The sequence below is a fragment of the Sinocyclocheilus rhinocerous genome, unplaced genomic scaffold (assembly GCF_001515625.1).
Source record: "Sinocyclocheilus rhinocerous isolate Xijiao unplaced genomic scaffold, SAMN03320098_v1.1 scaffold324, whole genome shotgun sequence".
Lineage (NCBI taxonomy): Eukaryota > Metazoa > Chordata > Actinopteri > Cypriniformes > Cyprinidae > Sinocyclocheilus > Sinocyclocheilus rhinocerous.
The window spans coordinates 433,373-455,655 of record NW_015644072.1 but is presented as its reverse complement, the minus strand read 5'-3'; the positions used below and the strand labels follow the sequence as shown (position 1 = coordinate 455,655).

At 37.2% G+C, this 22,283-nt stretch overlaps 2 protein-coding genes across 2 annotated transcripts in view; both read left to right on the top strand.

Moving 5' to 3' along the window:
- The window catches only part of tax1bp3 (Tax1 (human T-cell leukemia virus type I) binding protein 3), a 5,863-nt gene extending 3,420 nt beyond the window's left edge, over nt 1-2,443 (top strand). The window contains exon 4 of the mRNA XM_016575556.1: nt 1,562-2,443. Within this exon, the coding sequence (XP_016431042.1) occupies nt 1,562-1,702 (141 nt within the window). The 3' untranslated portion in view covers nt 1,703-2,443. The remainder of the gene's footprint in view (nt 1-1,561) is intronic.
- Nucleotides 2,444-11,965: 9,522 nt separating this feature from the next.
- Nucleotides 11,966-21,004, top strand: LOC107757933 (excitatory amino acid transporter 1-like). Its single transcript, XM_016575541.1, has 9 exons — nt 11,966-12,221; nt 12,369-12,506; nt 14,106-14,313; nt 14,400-14,442; nt 15,165-15,478; nt 16,888-17,121; nt 18,285-18,479; nt 18,586-18,720; nt 20,602-21,004. The coding sequence occupies exons 1-9, from the start codon at nt 12,005-12,007 to the stop codon at nt 20,798-20,800; spliced, it is 1,683 nt and encodes a 560-aa protein (XP_016431027.1). The 5' UTR covers nt 11,966-12,004; the 3' UTR covers nt 20,801-21,004.
- Nucleotides 21,005-22,283: the final 1,279 nt, after the last annotated feature.

Genomic DNA, 22,283 nt, shown 5'->3' with positions numbered 1-22,283 from the left:
GTACTTGCAATACCTCTGAAGCAACTTACAATACATTACACCTACTGAATACACTGACTAGCTTGTAGTATCTTTGGAATAAAGAGCTTTTAGAATGTTAAAAACCTATGGGGAAAAAACAAAACAAAAAATTATTATTATTTAACACCCCTACCCACCCCCGCAAAAGCAGGATGGTAGTGATCTCGCCTTTAACAAAAAAGCAAAACAGCAAGACTTATTTGACATAAAACAAACAGTTCTTCTGTGGCTTTATAGGTAATATTTTCACTTACACAATTTAGCAAAATCAGACAATATTGTGTCTAATATAAACCACAATATTAACTTCTTATTATTGAATTGTTGTAAATAAATATCACATTTGGAACTAGTCAGTGCTCAAAAAATGCTGGAAATCACTTCATGTAGCCCCAAGAGTGATTACTGATAAAGTCATGTTTTAGAGGAGAAAAAAATCACCCACTGACTTTCAAAGCTGCTAACGACTTTCTACTTTGAGGATCTTGATAGAAATGTAGTGGAGTGAAAAGTACAATATTTGTCTTTCAAATGTAGTGAAGTTAAAGTCATAAGTTTCCAGAAAAAAATAATACTCAAGTAAAGTACAGATACTCAAAGTGTACTTAAGTACAATATAACTTGAATATAACTTACCAAAATGTGTCATCTCTCGTGTAATCACTCACGGAAAGATGATTCCCCGTGTAGTTTTCAGCGTTAGTTGGGAGAGTTTTTTCCTTTAGGAAAATCAGACAATCCGTATCGGAATCAGTATCGGCAGATGTCATTCTAAATAACTGGCTAATACAGCGAACATTGAACCAGACGATTTAAATGTTATTCAAGCAAGCTTATTGGCTACAGAATTATGCTGCGTTCAAGTCCTCCTGGGACGTTCGTACTTACGAGTTGACAAGTCGTAGTTACGACGTCAGGTGCGTTCAAGTCAGTTTAGTCGGCACAAGATGGCGGTGTACCTTCTTTTAATAAATTACAAGAAATTACAACAGGGTCTGTTAACTCTGCTTATAGAAAATGAAGAGCAAAGAATTTGCATCAGGTGTGTTTTGCGTTTTTAATATTTTTTAAAACATGCGACATGGCAAATCAAAAGATTTTTCACCTATAGGTGCACAAATGATAGCATTTTTTTTTACTTGGATTTCATTAACTAGCTGCGTAACAAGAACATGACCAATTTAAGTTTATAGGACAACTAAACTATCAATTTAAACAAAATTTACCGTCAACTACAGACGTTGCATCCATCGATTCCGCCATGTTTCTCATTGACACGCCCCCAACTCGGAAACTCGGGGCTTAAAGAAAATTTCGAGTTTCCCACTCGTAATAACGACTTTGTGGTGGCGTTCATGTGCGTTCAACTCGTAAATACGATCTATCCGACATGACTTGAACGCACCATTAGCCTGTGCCCTGTAGTAAATGATGTGATTGCTAACAGATTGCATGCAAAGAAACGGCGCCATCTAGAGTTTTATGACTGAACTAGATATTTATTTAAGTGTTTATTTTGTGCTCTCAATGTTAATTTCAGGTGAACGGCTGGGACATGACTATGGTGACTCATGATCAGGCACGAAAGAAACTCACCAAGAAGAATGAAGATGTGGTCAGGCTTCTCGTCACTAGAAAATCCCTGGAGAATGCAGTCAGACAGTCCATGATGCAACACTAATGCAGATCTAATCGAATGTCTTTATTGGTTAATCACATGTTCAGAACATGTTTTAACTAATAAAAAACAAACAGCCTCCCTCAGCCAAAGAGTGATGTCAAGAAACCCTTTATACTCAGTGTGGACTAACAAGGACTTGTGTTAAAGATCATTTTGATGTATTGAACTCTAACTGAACCAGTGTGTGTGTGAGTACAATCTAAAGATTGTGGTTTGCATTCCATACTTTGCTACACTAATTTAAATTTAGTTACACTTTATACTACACTATCTTTAGCACATACTCCTGAATGTATCTTGGAGTCTATAAACTCCATATCATTTCATTCATAGATCTCAAGGGCTACAGTGAATTGTGTTCACCTCATTTCTCGTTAACGCTTACACCTACATATACGCCCATTAATTAATCAATCAAGTAATGTGGGAAACAGCCAGCATACAGTTGTACTTCAATGACCACTAATTTTGCTATTTTTTGTTTCTCTTCATCTTATAACTTTGTTTTTGTACTTAATTAACACAATATTAGCCTAATGATGCTATTGAAATATCATCCTCTGACCAGATAAATGGCTCCATCTGGATTTGGCACAATTGAGAACACTGCAGTTTTGTATTTAGCAATACTTTTTTTTTCTCTCTCTCATTTTTCCTGTTTTGAAAATGTTTTTGATACAGATTTTTTGGCGTTTGATTGTATGAAGATATATTTTCACGTAAGCGAATAAAGTAATCTTCTAGCACATGCTTTGTGTGTTTTAATAACCTAAATGGAGTGTTTGCTGTCTCAGCTCTGATGTTGAATGAGTCTCTGATTGGCTCTTTTGTCAGGCTTTAAATGTCTGTGTCTTCACGTTAAGCTTGAAGATGGTGACATTTCAGAGCAACAAATCTATTTCCTGACCTTTTGCTGTTTGTCTAGGCAGTTTTGTACTTCAGGCTACTTTCATCTCTTTAATGTTAGCAGGCAAAGGTGAGCATGCAACCAGGTAATGCAACTCACAAAGTGCTGGGAAAGTCAAGTCACCTTTATTTATATAGCGCTTTATACAATACAGATTGTGTTCAAACAGATTTACAGTATTAAACAGGAAAATAGTGTGCCGATAATGCAAGAGGACAATAACAAACAGTAAATTTTTCAGTTAAAGTCAGTTCATCATTGATTCAGTGATGTCATCATCCAGATCAGCTCTCTTCTAATAGTATCTGTGTGAATCAAGTCGACAATATTGCCAGAAATTAAGCGTCCCCAACTAAGCAAGCCAAAGGCGACAGTGCATGGCAAAGAACCAAAACTCCATCGGTAACAGAATGGAGAAAAAAAACCTTAGGAGAAACCAGGCTCAGTCGGGGGGCCAGTTCTCCTCTGACCAGACGAAACCAGCATGGTGTGGTTTAATTCCAGGCTGCAACACAGGTCAGATTGTGCAGAGGACTCGTCTGGTTCCAGTGGTCTTGTGCCGAGTCTGTGTCTTCACGTTAAGCTTGAAGATGGTGACATTTCAGAGCAACAAATCTATTTCCTGACCTTTTGCTGTTTGTCTAGGCAGTTTTGTACTTCAGGCTACTTTCATCTCTTTAATGTTAGCAGGCAAAGGTGAGCATGCAACCAGGTAATGCAACTCACAAAGTGCTGGGAAAGTCAAGTCACCTTTATTTATATAGCGCTTTATACAATACAGATTGTGTTCAAACAGATTTACAGTATTAAACAGGAAAATAGTGTGCCGATAATGCAAGAGGACAATAACAAACAGTAAATTTTTCAGTTAAAGTCAGTTCATCATTGATTCAGTGATGTCATCGTCCAGCTCAGTTCATTTCAAATATTGCCTGTGCAATCAAGTTGACAATACTGCCAGAAATTAAGCGTCCCCAACTAAGCAAGCCAAAGGCGACAGTGCATGGCAAAGAACCAAAACTCCATCGGTAACAGAATGGAGAAAAAAAACCTTAGGAGAAACCAGGCTCAGTCGGGGGGCCAGTTCTCCTCTGACCAGACGAAACCAGCATGGTGTGGTTTAATTCCAGGCTGCAACACAGGTCAGATTGTGCAGAGGACTCGTCTGGTTCCAGTGGTCTTGTGCCGATGGTCGTCGAGGTGACGAGGTCTTAGCATCCCCGCCAGTTCTCCTCTGACCAGACGAAACCAGCATGGTATGGTTTAATTCCAGGCTGCAACACAGGTCAGATTGTGCAGAGGACTCGTCTGGTTCCAGTGGTCTTGTGCCGATGGTCGTCGAGGTGACGAGGTCTTCGCAGGGGATCTATCTCTGGGGCTCATCTATTTGACGTGGTCTCCGCTGACATTCAGGGCTGTAGAGGTGGTCTCTAGATGCTGATTCACCATCTGTGGGCTGGTTCTGGGTGGCTACGGTGACCTCGGAATGAGAATAAAACAATATTAGTGTAGATGCCATTCTTCTTAAAGGGTTAGTTCACCCAAAAATGAAAATTCCCATCAAAAATATCTTCATTTGTGTTCCGAAGATGAACGAAGGTCTTACAGGTTTGGAACGACATGAGGGTGAGTAATTAATGACAGAATTTTCATTTTTGGGTGAACTAACCCTTTAAGATTTAACAAGTACATTGGGTGCTATGTGAAGTGTTCCCGTTTCCGGAAAGTGAGGCTGCTGTTAATTATAGGGCAACACGTCTAATGCTTCAAATGCTCCTCCATGAAGGAAAAATGGTTCATCCCAGGGCCAGTACCTTTTCAAAAGGTACTAATATATACCAAATAGGTACTAATATGTTCTCTTTCGGTATTAATATGTACCTTTAAGGTACTAATATGCAGCTTTTAAGGGTAAATAAAGTACAAAAGGTACCACCACAGTAACGGCTTTTGTACCTTTTTTTTCTGATAGTGTTTATATGTAAACAAACAAATGGCATTCTGCTAATCAAGTCTGCATCAAGATTTTATCTAACCACTAGGATACAGAACACATTAAAATTAAATGTTTTTATTGAATAAACATTTTAGTGAACAAAGATTGATAATTAAAATAATATGCAAGATCTTAGGAAATTATGTATGAATAAAATATAATGTTCCAATTAATTCAGCTGCGTTTAATCTGCCTTAAAATAAGAAAAAAATACACAGTTTTGGACACAAAAATAAGACGATCCAGATGGAAGTAAAAAACGCAGGAAGTTTTAAAACAGAAGAAAATATTATTTAGATTTATTATTTAGATTTTAACTTTTTTTGTTGTTATTTTGAAATTGTACAATTTATGTACAGTGCTTGTCAAAAGTTAAAAGGAAACATTATGATTTAAAAAAGTTTTTAATGAACTGTCTTTTGCTCACCAAGGCTGCATATATTTGATCCAAAATAGAGGTAAAACCAGTAATATTGTGAAATATTAAAATCTGAAATAACTGTTTTCTATTTAAATATATTTTAAGATGCAATTTATTTCTGTGATGCAAAGCTGAATTTTCAGCAGCATTACTCCAGTCTTCAGTGTCACATAACAATTTATGATTTTATCACTATAAAGCCTACTGACTGTAATGACATAATGATTAGTCACTGACTCGCTGCTTAGCTAATTTGTAATAAGAACACAGTTACAGCCTTTAGAAAAGTAAACCCAAACCTTTTATAATTATATTAACTGTGTCTAATGCGTGTCATGCCTGTTTCTCAGCAGCTGAATGTATAATTACGGTAGTTAAATGTAGAACATGTATGCAACATACACCCACACTCTGCATGGCAGGCCTGTTGTGTTACCATAGCGATGCAATCTGCTGCTCTCATCTTTGAAAAATGCGAAATGCGCTGTTATATGTTAAAGCCATGTTTTTAGTCCTTACACTTCCTGAAGAATTGTAAGTAGTTGAATTATAAGAATTGAAGTATGTGATTGCATGTTGAAAATGATATTTTTCAAAATGGTGGGAATACTGCAAATTTGACATATATAAGTACAATTTTGAGCTTATGTCACTAGTGGTTTGAAGTATAAAGACTCCAAATTTCCCATGGTAGGCCTATAAGAGGGAATGTTCCCTCTCGGCTTATATATATAAAAGCTCTATAAATGTTAAGACAAAACATGGAACATTCTTATTACTTTATTAATATTTGATATAGGCCTACATTCTCATAATGTTGAGAGAAAATGTTCTGAGAACAACATTCTCTTATTATTTGTACTTGCTGAACGTTTGCACATGGTGGCTTAAATTCGTGCTTATATTTTCTAAAAACAGTATTCTGTACATGAATAGTTATTTGCCAATCTTGCAGAAGTAAAAGATGATTAGCTACTATCTGTTCCATATCACAACACACTTGGTCATGAAAATACATTCATGCAAACGTACAATAACATATATAAAATTAAATGAACCCTTATCCCTGTGCTGCTGCAAAACAAAGAAAAAGGCAGGTTCCTTGGGGAAAGTTGCAAGGAAAAGAGCGAGATGAGTTTGTAAAGACACGTGTGTAGGTGGTGAGTGGGTAGATCGGAGCAGAAGGTCACACACACACACACACACACACACACACACACACATCTGAAGGCTGGACCTCAACAAGTAAGAGCAATCACATTGTCATGGTAATGAGATACGATGAATATTTGTCTCTTGCCTTCGAGTAGGCCTACTACAGTGCTAAAAATCATTTTCACTTTATATACATATTTATCATTTAATGAAGATCATATTTCACATATAATAACTTCAAATGACAATGTGTCCCCGGCATTGATCAGTCATTAGATGAAACCGCTCAGCGGGTGTTACAGCAGCATAGTACGCTGTACGCTCAGTATTAAACGCCTCCCCCAATGAGACTTTTTTAAAGTGTTGATTCTTTGCGCAGTCGGGCAGTAGGTCGTTGTTTTCTCTCACAGGAAAAAAAAAATCCTTAACCTTCTCCTCCCACGCAAAAATCACTTTCTCCGCCGTGAGCGCAGAATAAAGCGCTCGAGAGAAGAGAAGAGTTACTAGAAACGCGCACGAGAGAAGAGAAGAGATACAAGAAGAGCTGCCACTAAATGGTAAGTCGTATGTTTTAAAATGCAAATTGTATTAAATTATTTTCTAATATTCAACTGAGCTAGCTCTTTGGATGAGGCATCAACTTGTCAATAATATGAATTCTTCCTTTCGTTCTTTCTTTTAGTTTGTTTTGTCTCGCCAAAATGTAGCCTAGGCTACATCCAAACATTAATTCTGTATCTAAAAAACCCCGTAGTCAGAAAACAACCTGTTCAGTTCATAAATACATCATCCACCCTCTTTTTTTCTCCTGAGTGTGTGATGTTCTGGTTCAAGTGTGGATCTTTTGGTTCACTGTTGGCAAGTGGTGCTTTGTAGTGCTCACCTGGGGTGTTTGTCGATGTGTGTATTTATGCTGATTTAAGATCAGTGATCAGACCATCAAGCAGGGATCAATGGAGGGAAAACTGGCCCTAGATCAGGTCAAAAGGAATGCTGTGTACCTCTGCTGTCGCTCAGTATGGGGTCACTTGGAGGGTGAGAGAAGGTCATGCTGTATAAAAACCTGTTTCATGTGCGTTTGGCCCGAGTTGAGCTTTACCTGTGACCACTTCAGTCCAATATCTCCAGCACTAACCCACTGCAGAGCAACCATGAGTGGTGAGTGAACCCATATCAAGGTTTTATACTATAGATTAGTAAGGAAAATCTGAGGTGGAGTTGCTGGGTGACAAATAGATTAGGTACTTAAATTGAATTCATGTTTTTCTTCATGGTGCATTATGGAGTGTATTATATTTGAATGTCTTCTGACTTTAGATAAGCAGTGATTGGTATCGTGGTCTGTATGATGGTTGATTATTTTGTCAGCCAGTCCACAAATTCATGGTATTTTCCTAGAACCGCAGGAGTCTGAGTTTTAACGCAATAATGCAAAAATGAAAATTCTGTCATATGATTTATTTTATACCTTGGAACAAAAACAGAGATGTTTTGCAGAATTACATGCATGGCTTCTTCACAAGTAAGTCATATACAGCAGATCAATTTTATGGTGCTCTTTTGTAATTTCTTTGCTTGATGGCCACAATATTCATTCACTTCCATTGAAACAAGAAACCTGGACATTATGAAAAAAAAAATACTATATGGTTTGGAATGACATAAAGGTGATGGAATGCGAAGATGGAATTTAAATTTTTGGGTGAACTATTTTCTGTTATGAGGAGTTTTGCATACCCTTGCTGGATTCCTGATTGCTTTAAAAGTTTTCCCATTTGTAACACCATGTTTGAAAGATGCAAGCCTGTTTCTGCCTCAGAGTAAAAAATGTAAAAAATAATCGTGAGACAGAGTTTAAAATAGTAACTAATATGAGAAATAAAGTCACAATTACAAAAAAAGGGGTTTTAGGAATAATAATGTAATATACAATCACATTGTGATAGATTCAGTTGAAATTATGCCGAAAAACTATTACATATCAAGATATCAAGTCACATTGCAAGATATAAAGTCGCAATAACAAAGTCATAATTGCAAAATGTAAAGCCACTTTGCGCAATATAAAGTTGAAAATATGTGAAAAAGTCATAATTGCAAGATAAAAAGTCATATTGTGAGATATAAAGTTGAAATTATGTGGAGAAAATGAATTGCAAGGCATAAAGTCATATAAGGCGCAATTTCACAGTTGTATTTTTGCAAAATTGCTAAAGGTAAATTCACATTGTGAGATATGATGTTGAAATTTAGCAGAAAAGTTGCAATTGCAAGATCAGTCACCTTGTAAGATATAAAGTTGAAATTATGCTGAAAAAAATTAATTGCAAGATATAAAGTCGCGATTTCAAAGACGTAATTGCATTATATAAACTCACAATGTGAAATGTGAAGTTGAAATTATGTGGGAAAAGTCATAATTGTGAGATATAAAATAATGCAATTTATAAAGTTGCATTGTGAGATATAATCAGTTTGAATGTATGTGAAAAAGTCATGACGGAGATATATTCTTGTGATATATAAAGTAACAATTTGAAGGTCATAGTTCCAAGATGTACAGCCTCATTGTTAGATATAAAGTCAAAATGAGCTGTCTATTTATTTTTTTTTTTACTATATTGATTGGTCTTTATTGTCATTGTTGAAAAACAACAAAAAAATATACTGGGGAAATGTGCTTCCATACCAAAAAGACATAAGCTGTATATATATTTGACTGCGTTATCCAAAAATAAATAAATAAATAAAAAACCCGCTCTCTGTCGGTATCAGTTACATTAGCTGAACTGCTGCTAAGACCCTCACTGGTAAATTCTTTAGCTGTTTTTCATCTAACCCATATGTGCTCAAATCATCTATTGTGGGTAACCCTGCGCTCTCAGCAGGCTCTTCACACTCACAGCTGACTCCAGAACAGCCCTCAGCTTACACACCTTCACTTCCATCCTGGTGTGCATCTGAAACAGAATATACAATGACCGTCTCAGTGGAGATGCTGTGTGCAGCTTATCTGGAAGTCTCATGATATTTGTTTGTTGTCTTCGGGATAAGCGTCCTCAATATGAGGCAATTTTTCATAATAGTGAGTTTTCATAATCAATTAGAGCATGTCATTACTGTAGCCTCTCATCAATTTGGCATCAGCATGTTATTAAACAAGTCTGGATTGAAGTCGGTGCTTAACTGCAAGAGTAGGTGGTGGATTGTAATGGATAGTTCACCCAAAAATTTACCCTCAAGTTGTTTCAAACCTGTATGAGTTTCTTTGTTCTGTTGAACACAAAAGATATTTTGAAGACTGTGGGCAACCAAACAGCCGATGGTCCCCATTGACTTCCATAGTAATTTTTTCTATAGTATGGAAGTCAGTGGGGGTCCATCAACTGTTTGGTTGCCCATATTCTTAAAAATATGTTTGAGAAAACGTGTGGCCCATAAATGGTGTTTAAAGAGAGGTATTGTATATTACCAGATCATCCATGCCCCCTATACGGGAGCAGTATGTATTCTCAAATTAAGTAAAAAAAACAAGCTTTACAGGATGCAGTACCGCAGTGGTTCCCAACCCTGGTCCTGGAGGCACCCCAACACTGCACATTTTGTATGTCTCCTTAATCAATCACACCTGATTCAGGTCATCAGCTCATTAGTAGAGACTCCAAGACCTGAAACTGGTGCGTCAGAGAAAGGAGACATGTGCAGTTTTGGGGTGCCTCCAGGACCAGGGTTGGGAACCACTGCAGTACAGAATAGAAAAAAATGTTAAGTGTACTTCTTTTAGGAGTGGCAACAGCATTTATGTCATAATGTTGATTACAAAAAACATTTCCAAAAAAGCACAAAACACAGAAAACAATACAACCGGATTCAGTACAAGTGAAGCTCAATCAACAGCATTTAAAAAAAAGAAGAAGCAAATATCAGGGTTACAGTGAGGCTAATTCATGAGGTTTAAAATGCTCAATGTTTCTGAAGTATTGACATAAACAGTATGTATGTTCATGTTAATTTACTGTGAAAAAAGTCTACACTTACTAACCTTTTATATATTATAGATCAGTGGTTATATCCAATTTTGCAACTTTGTTGCCATGACAACAGAACGCCATAAGCCCTAAAACCTTAAAATGAATATAAAAATGATGATTCAAACAGCTTGACAGCTTAAATAATAGACATGTTTTAGCAGATGAGTTGTGTGTTCTATATACTGTAGGACTACTGTTATTGTAATTATTATAATGTTTATTGACTTTAATATTTTTGTTTTCATAAACTGGGACGTCTGGTCAACCTACATACCATTTTTTTTAAGTTTATTTTTTTGTGACATAATCAGCATGTCTTGTGGCTGTTTGTGATGTAGGTTTAAAAGTGCTTAAGAGCTATACTGTCTGTGCTTTTGTTGTATGGAAAAGAGCAACGTACATTCTTGAGAATGTCTTCTTTTGTTTTCAAAAACAAAGAATCTTCACTTTTGGTAACTCAAACACTGTGGGTTCATATACCCTGCAATGACCGATTCATATTTTGCCATTTAATCACATGATGTAGAGTAGAATACACATTGTGTGAATGTTACAACTTGGTTTCATTAAATCAGCTGATACTATTTGGTGAACTTTGAGTCCCAAAAGATTTGTTTTTTTTCCTGATTTCTCGGCCACAGTTTCCCACGAAACGCTCTTGGACCATGTATTAGAGCTGATTATGAATGAGAAGCCTCCAAACAGCACTAGTCTGTTTCTGAGTGAAGACTCTGAGAAGCCACAGCGCGCTGAGGAGGGGCTCCACCGTCTGTGCCGCGTGTTACAGTTGGGGTGCCTCCAGGACCAGGGTTGGGAACCACTGCAGTACAGAATAGAAAAAAATGTTAAGTGTACTTCTTTTAGGAGTGGCAACAGCATTTATGTCATAATGTTGATTACAAAAAACATTTCCAAAAAAGCACAAAACACAGAAAACAATACAACCGGATTCAGTACAAGTGAAGCTCAATCAACAGCATTTAAAAAAAAGAAGAAGCAAATATCAGGGTTACAGTGAGGCTAATTCATGAGGTTTAAAATGCTCAATGTTTCTGAAGTATTGACATAAACAGTATGTATGTTCATGTTAATTTACTGTGAAAAAAGTCTACACTTACTAACCTTTTATATATTATAGATCAGTGGTTATATCCAATTTTGCAACTTTGTTGCCATGACAACAGAACGCCATAAGCCCTAAAACCTTAAAATGAATATAAAAATGATGATTCAAACAGCTTGACAGCTTAAATAATAGACATGTTTTAGCAGATGAGTTGTGTGTTCTATATACTGTAGGACTACTGTTATTGTAATTATTATAATGTTTATTGACTTTAATATTTTTGTTTTCATAAACTGGGACGTCTGGTCAACCTACATACCATTTTTTTTAAGTTTATTTTTTTGTGACATAATCAGCATGTCTTGTGGCTGTTTGTGATGTAGGTTTAAAAGTGCTTAAGAGCTATACTGTCTGTGCTTTTGTTGTATGGAAAAGAGCAACGTACATTCTTGAGAATGTCTTCTTTTGTTTTCAAAAACAAAGAATCTTCACTTTTGGTAACTCAAACACTGTGGGTTCATATACCCTGCAATGACCGATTCATATTTTGCCATTTAATCACATGATGTAGAGTAGAATACACATTGTGTGAATGTTACAACTTGGTTTCATTAAATCAACTGATACTATTTGGTGAACTTTGAGTCCCAAAAGATTTGTTTTTTTTCTGATTTCTCGGCCACAGTTTCCCACGAAACCCTCTTGGACCATGTATTAGAGCTGATTATGAATGAGAAGCCTCCAAACAGCACTAGTCTGTTTCTGAGTGAAGACTCTGAGAAGCCACAGCGCGCTGAGGAGGGGCTCCACCGTCTGTGCCGAGTGTTACAGAAGCAGATGTCAGGAAGCAGACGAAAGATGGGCGGCATCACACGAGACAGCGTCAAGACGTTCCTGCGGAGGAACACCTTTGTGATCTTCACAGTGGCTGCTGTGGCTTTAGGTAAAGCAGTAAATCAGTGGGCAAAACAGCAGGAAAAATACATAACTTTGGGCTTGTTTTTTGATAATAGTGACACTGTTTAGGAGGGAAGTATGAAGTCTGAAAACAGTTCAAACTGAAGTTTCACATCTGTTTGACTGTATACAGGGGTGGTGTTGGGTTTCGCCCTGAGACCTTGTAACCTGACCATCAGGGAGGTGAAGTATTTCTCTTTCCCCGGAGAGCTGCTGATGAGGATGCTTCAAATGCTCGTTCTACCACTCATCGTCTCCAGCCTCGTCACAGGTACACCAGAAATCACTTTGCTCTCTGTAGAGCATTCGCTAACACTTTAAATTCCTTTACATTAGTAATGCATTATGTATCATAAACTAACAATTAAAGTGATAGATCACACGAAAATGAACATTTTGTCATCATTTGCTAACCCGCCACACCTGTATGAATTTCTTTCTTTTGCTGAACCTAAAAGAAGATATTTTGAAGAATCAAACAGTTGGTGATAGCCACTGACGTCCATAGTAATTTTTTCCATACTATAGAAGTCAATGGCTACCAGCAACGGTTACCCACATCCTTCAAAATATCTTCTTTTGTGTTCAACAAAAATAAGAAACTCACACAGGTTTGAGACAACGTGAGGTTGAGTAAATGAGGATATTTTCATTTTTGGATGAACTATGCGTTTAGCATTTTTTTTTTACAGCAGGGTTAATTGTTTATTATTAATTTATGTTTCATAATACATTAACTATTGCTTGTTATGCATTCAGCATCTCGGTTTCATGTGCTTTTGTTTTGTGCAGATGTACTATTCAGTTCTGTTACTGTTCAAAACTTTGGGGTTAGTAAGATTTTATAAAAAAAGAAAAAAGAAATGATTACTTTTATTCAGAATGGACACATCAAATTGATCAAATGTGCAAAAGAAAAACAGTAAAAGCATTTAATTACAATGTTACAAAATATTTCTGTTTCAAATAAATGTTGTTTGTTTGAACTTTCTATTCATCAAAGAATCTAAAAATGTATCACACTTTACACAAATTATTAATCAGCACAACTGTTTTTAACATTTATAATAATAAGAAATGATTTTTAAATGGCAAGTCAGCGTATAGAATGATTTCTGAAGGATCATGTGACACTGAAGACTGGAGTAGTGATGCTGAAAATCCAGCTTTGATCACAGGAATAAATCACACTTTAAAAATGAGTTATTTTAATTTGTAATAGTATTTCACAATATTACTGTTTTTATTGTACTTTTGATCAAATAAATGCAGCCTTGGTGAGCAGAAGAGAAGTGTTTAAAAAAATCTTACTGACCCCTAACTTTTGAACGGTAGTGTATAAAATAGCTATATTTAAATATTTATTTAATAGTATATGTAAAAATTAACATTGACCGAATCTTGCACAGAAATGTTGTGAAGTGGATATACACGCCTAACTTAAAAGTATTTAATCAATAAAGCAATGAACCCATGCTGCTTTTTTGGGGGTCGGTCGTGGCCTAATGGCTAGAGAGTCGGACTTGTAACCCAAAGGTTGCGGGTTTGAGTTTCAGTAGGAGTAGGAATTGTAGGTGGGGGGAGTGAATACACCTTCAATACCACGACTGAGGTGAGACCCTTGAGCAAGGCACTGAACCCCCAACTGCTCCCCGGGTGCCGCAGCACTGGCTGTGTGTTCATGGTGTGTGTGTTCACTACTCACTGCTGTGTGTGTGTGCACTTGGATGGGTTAAATGCAGAGCACAGATTCCAAGTATGGGACACCATACTTGGCTACGCTTCACGTCACTTTCAATTTATAGTATGATTGTCACTTCAGAAATGCTCAACCACAGATCTTTTGTCTCTTGGTGCTGCATATCTTCAGGAATCTCCTCTTTAGACAGCAAGGCCTCTGGGAAGATGGGAATTCGGGCCATCGTCTACTACATGGTGACCACTTTTATAGCAGTTTTCATCGGGATTGTAATGGTGATTATTATCAGGCCGGGTAAAGGCAGCAGGGATAGTCCAGTGGCCTCTAGTGGCAGCATTGAGCCAGTGCAGGCCGCTGACGCTTTTCTGGACCTGATAAGGTGGGGAGAAAGTTTCGTTTGACTGATGCGATGCTTGTTTATTTTTTAGATGCTATGGGATCTGATTTTTCTCATTGATCTTACAGAAATATGTTTCCACCAAATTTAGTTGAGGCCTGCTTCAAACAGGTTTGTGAATCCTCTCCTAATGCTTCTCTGAAAATAATGTGCCACTTCTTATTTGCTATTAAGCCTGCATGATATATCGAAATATAATCGATATCGCGATCAGTGTTGGGTGTAATGCATTACTAAGAAACTAAAGCAATTAACCCTTGAAAAAGTTAAGTAAAGGATTATTCTTAAAATTTCTGTAATTTAATTACAGTTACTTCTGATGTAATTGAATTAAATACTGTCTAGACCAATAGAACAATTCTAAATAAAGCAATAGTGGATTTAACATCAAAATTGATCATCTAATGTTAAAAAGTGTTTTTAATGGAACCTTCTCCCTTTAAATACAGTTCAAGAATAATTTATGCAATTTTATATTATTTATGTGAAAAAATTAAAAGAGCATACACTCTAAAAAATGCTGGGTTAAATACAACCCAGTGCTGGGTAAAATAGGGACCGCTGGGTCAAAACAGCCCAATTGCTGGGTTTGTCCCTATTTTACCCAGCACTGGGTTGTATTTAACCCAGCATTTTTTAGAGTGTATCCTTATATTGTTTAACTGGATGAGCTTGATATGGGCTTTAGAAAGTAATAGGTAATGTAATACTTTTCATAATGCAATGTATATTGCAAAAAAAACAAAAACAAAAAAACAATTGTATATATATATATCATTCAGCCCTATTTGGTACAAGTAACAGACATTACTAATCACCCATTTTTCTTGCAGTACAAAACACTATACAAGAAAACCGTGTTGACCAAAAATGTCACCATCATGGTCAATGCGACAGACAACTTCAACTCTACAGATCTCATCCAAGTGTCCAACCTCAGCACAATCCTGCAGAGCATCCAGGAGACGGTGGAAGAGGTGGTGCCTGTGTCAGGTTCCTCGAATGGGGTGAACGCCTTGGGGTTGGTGGTCTTCTCCATGTGCTTTGGATTAGTGATCGGAAACATGAAACAGCAGGGCCAGGCTCTCCGGGACTTTTTTGACTGCCTGAATGAAGCCATAATGCGCTTGGTGGCCATCATTATCTGGTAAGTGTGGGATTATGATGCTCTGATAACTTTCCTGCTGAATCTTTGACAACAGTAAGGCAGTTATTTAAGAGAGAATGATGTGGTGCTTGGTTTTTGTCCTGTTTGTTAATTTATTAAAAAAATACATTAAAAAAGCAATTCATACATACAATGGCTTCAATAATATTTAATAAGCTAATGATCAGGGTACAATCCACGTTATCCACATTAAACATAGACAAGACCGGACAAATACTGGGAACAAACACAGGGTTTAAATAAGACAGAGGACTAACGAGATAACTAACAATCATTAATTAATAATTAATAATAAATAATCAGGCACATGAGGGAAAACTAGGTCAAACAGGGAAGACTAAGACTATGACAAGACTGTGACAGTTATATTAGACATTATATAATATTCTAAAATGATCAGAATGCTAAAAAGTCACATAAAACTCTTGAAAAAAAACTTAATAATATAAAAGTTTAAAAGTAAATGAAACCTGAAACATGAATACATTTTTTTAAGAACTTTATGAACTATTTTTTTTTCTCTGTTTTTTTTTTTTCTTGTACACTCTTATTTGTATCGAAAGCATAATAATGAGAAACTATCTTATAATAATGGACTGGTATATCATATTAATGAGAAATTTTTTCATAATAACAAATTAATATGTCGTGATATTTAGAAAAATATCTCATAACTGTGACTTAGTATCATGTAATGAAAACATTACTCATAATAATGACTTAACATCTCATAATAAGAAACTTTATCTTAGTAATGCTAATATATGTTAAGTCATTATTATGTCTCGCATTATAAGTCACACTTGTTTTGTTCTAAATATTATGGCATCTTAACTGATAATTCTGAGAAAGTTTGTACAGTTTATACTCAAAGTCGTTATTATGAAAGTTTCTCATTATAAGGAAAATCTAAGTCATTATGTGATTTTGTTCCTAAATATTATGACAAATTACATTTATAATATTTAAGTGTCATTTTTATGAGAAAGGTTCTCATTGTTATGATATACTATTATTTTGACAACTGTTCTCAATATAATAAGATGCTAAGTCATAATTATATTTTATAGTTATAATTATATAAGTACAGTTTATATTTTAATTATATTTTTCTAAATATTATGGCATATTAATTCATAGTCATGAGAAAGTTTCTCATTATTATGAGAGTTTCTCATTATTAGGACTTTTTTTGAAACAAAATGACACATATAATTACAAATATCATGTGATACATTTAAAAGTTAATTTAAAAAGGGCTCTATTTATGCATGCGTGTGTGCAAAATTTATTTATTAAGCGATTATTTGTTAAATTATTTATTAAAATGTACACTTCATTAAAGTATTGGCGTGAAATGTGTGTCACGTCTCTGCTCTGCTGAGCAGGTATGCTCCGGTGGGAATCCTCTTCCTGATTGCAGGGAAGATCGTTGAGATGAAGGATCTTGCTCAGGTGGGCGGACAGTTAGGGATGTACACGGTTTCTGTCATTGTCGGGCTGCTTATCCACGGCCTGGTCGTTCTGCCTCTGCTCTTCTTTGTGGTGACCAAGAAGAACCCTTTCACCTTCATCGCTGGGCTGCTGCAGGCTCTGATCACAGCTCTAGGCACCTCATCCAGGTAAACACTTTATAGAACTCTGTGTAGGGCTCTTTTTACACATCCCACAGCAACAAAACAGAGCAAATCGAGAAGAATTGAGAAGAAGATCTGTTGGTCCAGTAGCAGATGGTGTTTCTACCCCATGGAATGGTTTTATGAATGTAGTGTGGATATATATTTCCTATTGAAACAGGAAATAGTACAGCACATATGAAAGGGCTCTTTTTCATATCTTTTAATTAACATTAAAGCCAAGCAGAACTACACCTGACACGGACAAAAGCAAGACATTTTCAAAATGAATCAATTCTAGCTGTGTCCTTCACAACCAGTTATTGATTGGACAAGGAGATAAAGTATATGTGTGAATAAAATATATGCTATAACTACTGTTGGTCAGACATGGGTAGAATTGATCATTTCTAGAGATTCTAGAGAGCATTTAATTGAACAAATATTTGCAAGATATACTATATTTTTTAAAAATATTTTTAATTATAATTTGATTATATATACAGTGTAATGCTCATTTAATATGATATTATATCAATAATATGATATTTTTGGTACCATAAAGGTTTTGTTACTTGAAATAAAATAAATGTTAACTGAAATAAATGGGAAAAAAAACTTAAGCTTAGCTTATTCAGCTAGTTTACAAGGCAACATTTTTCATTTAGTTTAACTTGATGTAGGCTACTAAAATAACTCAAATTAAACTGAAATAAAAATGAATAAAAATTATATAGACATTTAAAATCAACAAAAACTAATAAAAATGACAAAAACACTAAAACTTCAGCTAAAATTAACATATGAAATGAACTAAAATTGTATTATATAGCAATAAAATCTGATTCAAAATGTTAACAGAAACTATAATAGTATCTCAATGATGCTAAAATAACACTGCACTTGCATAGAAATGACCTCAAAGCTAAAAATGCAAAGATCTTTGGCATATGATCAAGCATTTATTTATTTATTTACACCTAGTTGTCCTGACTAAAACTCTGTCACACTGTATGCTCTACACAGGTAAGTATAAAAGTTAGACATAAATCCTCAATTTATCTCATTTACACCTCAGTGATTCAATTCTCCTAAATAGATTTCAATCGATATTTGTAGTTTTAACTGCACGCAATACTACGGTATTATTATCTTCTTGTCTTCCTCAGCTCTGCCACCCTGCCCATCACTTTCCGTTGTCTTGAAGAAAACAACCATGTGGACAAACGAGTGACACGTTTTGTGCTGCCAGTTGGAGCCACAATCAATATGGATGGCACTGCTTTGTACGAGGCAGTGGCAGCCATTTTTATTGCCCAGGTCAATGACATGGACCTGAACTTTGGGCAGATCCTCACCATCAGGTTAGTTTTGGCAAGCACAAGTACTGAAGGTAATCAGCTGTTACTTCACCATTCTCCTTATTACAAACAATATCTCCAAATTAAAAAGCCCTCATGTTTCCTGCAGCATTACAGCGACCGCCGCTAGCATCGGAGCAGCAGGCATCCCTCAGGCTGGGCTGGTTACCATGGTGATAGTATTGACATCGGTGGGACTGCCCACAGAGGACATTACACTGATCATCGCGGTGGACTGGTTCCTGTGAGTCTCTCTCAAATGTCACGCTGAAGCATGCGGCTCCAGTAGAGAGCACTCTCTCAAAGGTTATCGATACATAATGCAGACTGCTAATCTGAAGCAGTGCTGGCAATGTTGACACATTCGGCTTTCATATTGAGCTTCCATAATATTGAACACTGAATTGAATACATTGAATTTTTTCTTCAGTGACTTATTCAGTGCTATAAACAGAAAGTTTATTTATTTAACAGATTATGAACTCTTTGCCCTGATATTGGCGCAATTTTCCAGCTTTTCGTGTTTTCATTCTTATACGGTAGGGGGCGCTATTGCAGGTGTAGTCTTTGACAAAAACGCAATTTTCTCAGCTTTTTGTTCAAAATGTTGCTTTTTTCATGAAACTTACCCACATTAAAAATTTATGTATGAAGCTGGAATAAAATATTTGACATATTCCATGTTCAGATATTCATACAACAAAATATTCTCGGGGCCATGAAAGTATTGTGAAAATGATCAAAAATGCTGGCGGTGGCTGGCAACTTTTAAAAAAAAAACACTGGTGGGGAAAGAGTTAATGATGTTTGCTAATGTAAGCATTACTGTTATTTGATGCTTATTTAATCAAACTAAATACTAAGTGTTAAATTTGGTCACATAACCAGTCCTGCTCCTGTGCATCAGACATGAATGATGCCTCAAATCATGTGGTTTGTTGAGGAAAGGTGTGTTGTTACTTTTCTAAGCAGTAAGATGATTTACAGTTGACAAAAACAGGTCCAAACATGCCATGTTACATTGATGGAGGGACCCGATATATTTTTTGGAACAATCTTAATCACCCTAGGAACCACCTGGGGAAATCCTAATCACCTACAAAACACCAGCAACTGCATAGCAACACCTTGGCAACCACCCTAGAAACCACCTAGTGACCACCTTGGCAACCACCCACAACATCCTAGCAACTGCATAACATAATGTTGAAAACCACTCAGAACACCATAGTACTTGCATAGCAACACTCTAGCAACCATCTAGCAACACCTTGGCAACCACCCACAACACCTAGAAGCTACATAGCAGCATGCTAAAAACACTCAGAACACCTTAGCACTTGCAAAGTAATGCTCTAGCAACCACCTTCCAACACCTTGGCAACCACCCACAACACACCAGCACCTTGGCAACTACTCCAGTAATGGCATAACAAACAAACAAACAAACAAACACAACACTCTGAACAGCTTAGCACCTGCAAAGTAATACCCTATCAACTGTCTAGCAACACAATGGCATCCACCCACAACACCTTGACAACCACTCATAACAGCTTAGCAGTAAGTAACTGTACATAACACTTAAGCAGTAAGTGACCACCTAGCAATCATCTTGAATATCCTAGCAACCTTCTAGCAATGCCTTGACGATTGCCCACTACATCCTAGTAACTGCATAACAACATGCTGAAAAACACTCAGAACAACATAGCAACACCCTAGCAACACTTTGAACACAACACCCTAGAAACCAATCAGAACATACTTTTCACATGCATAGCAACAACCCACAACATCCTAGAAACTGCGTAAGCAACACGCACACCTTGGCTCCTGCATGGTACACCTTAGCAACCACCTAAAAAACACATTGGCAACCACCCACAGCACCCTAGAAACATGCTAAAAACCACTCTAAACACCCTAGCACCTGCATAGTACCACCTTAGCAACATATTGGTAACCACCCACAACTCCCTGACAATGACTTATAACACCCTAGCAACACCATGGCAACCAGCTGCAACACTCCAGCATTGCGCTTATGTGTTTTTCATGGCCACGCAGCACTCACATCTGCAGAAATTGGCTTTAATGTGAATGTTTTTGTGTGGTTGTTCAGGGATCGACTCAGGACCACCACCAACGTGCTGGGAGACTCATTTGGCGCTGGAATCGTTGAGCATCTGTCACGACAAGAACTCCAGAACCAGGATGTGGAAATCAGTAACTCTGTGATTGAGGAGAATGAAAAGCCGTACCAGCTGATCTGTCAGGAGAACGACTCTCTCAAACATCGCAACAGTGAAACCACCATGTAATAATCCTCAAATCATTAAAGTTCACACCCATAGACTGTAAAAAAAGATGTACAATGCATCTCCACTTCTGTCCACTATAGAAAAGTGAAGCCAAAATATCCCAGTATGGCCGCCCTCATCTTATGCCGATGACATCATTTGGAGCCCAATCTGTTCAGTAGTGATTCATTTGGAGCCTGAGTCTGTTCAGTAGTGATTCATTTGGAGCCTGAGTCTGTGCAGTAGTGATTCATTTGGAGCCTGAGTCTGTGCAGTAGTGATTCATTTGGAGCCTGAGTCTGTGCAGTAGTGATTCATTTGGAGCCTGAGTCTGTGCAGTAGTGATTCATTTGGAGACTGAGTCTGTGCAGTTGTAATTCATTTGGAGCCTGAGTCTGTGCAGTAGTGATTCATTTGGAGACTGAGTCTGTGCAGTTGTAATTCATTTGGAGCCTGAGTCTGTGCAGTTGTGATTCATTTGGAGCCTGAGTTTGGCGCCTGAGTCTGTGCAGTTGTGATTCGTTTGGAGCCTGAGTCTGTTCAGTTGTGATTCATTTGGAGCCTGAGTCTGTTCAGTAGTGATTCATTTGGAGCCTGAGTCTGCGCAGTAGTGATTCATTTGGAGGCTGAGTCTGCGCAGTAGTGTTCGTGAGATGGAGCCGTGGCATCAAAGTCCCACGCAAACTCCTAAAGACCCAATCACAAGCACACAATCGTGTGCTTGTCGAAGTCAAGTCGTGGCCAGGGAAGTCGTGGCCTAATGGTTAGAGAGTCGGACTCGTAACCCAAAGGTCGCGGGTTCGAGTCTCGTACCGGCAGGGATTGTAGGTGGGGGGAGTGAATGTACAGCGCTCTCTCCCACCTTCAATACCACGACTGAGGTGCCCTTGAGCAAGGCACCGAACCCCCAACTGCTCCCCGAGCGCCGCAGCAAAAAAAAAATGGCTGCCCACTGCTCCGGGTGTGTGTTCACGGTGTGTGTGTGTTCACTGCTGTGTGTGTGCACTTTGGATGGGATAAATGCAGAGCACTAATTCCTAGTATGGGTCACTATACTTGGCCACATGTCACTTCACTTAAAAAATGACACCACACCCCGTTTTTATAGCATCAAACAACTACCTAAAAGCAAACGAACATTTGAACATACATGCGTGTTATAAGAACTACCAAAAATGATGGAAACCATCTCTGGGAAAAATTTATTTGAAGTGTAATTTGATATTTTAGTGTGGCTTATTTCCCATTCACTTACATGGAGAGGGTGGGGTTCATGACCTATACTGCAGCCAGCCACCAGATGGCGATCAAAATATTTTGGCTTCACTTTTCAGGTTGTGTGAGGCACACTTGTTCACACCGAAAGCACTGTTATATAAAACATTTTTCAGAAAATCAGAACACGCTCAATAAAATGTTGGAAAGAAGACAGACATATCAGTGTGTTGAGAATGTAACTAAGTGACACGCCAATGCAAGTGTAAGATTTGTGGGAATTATCCGC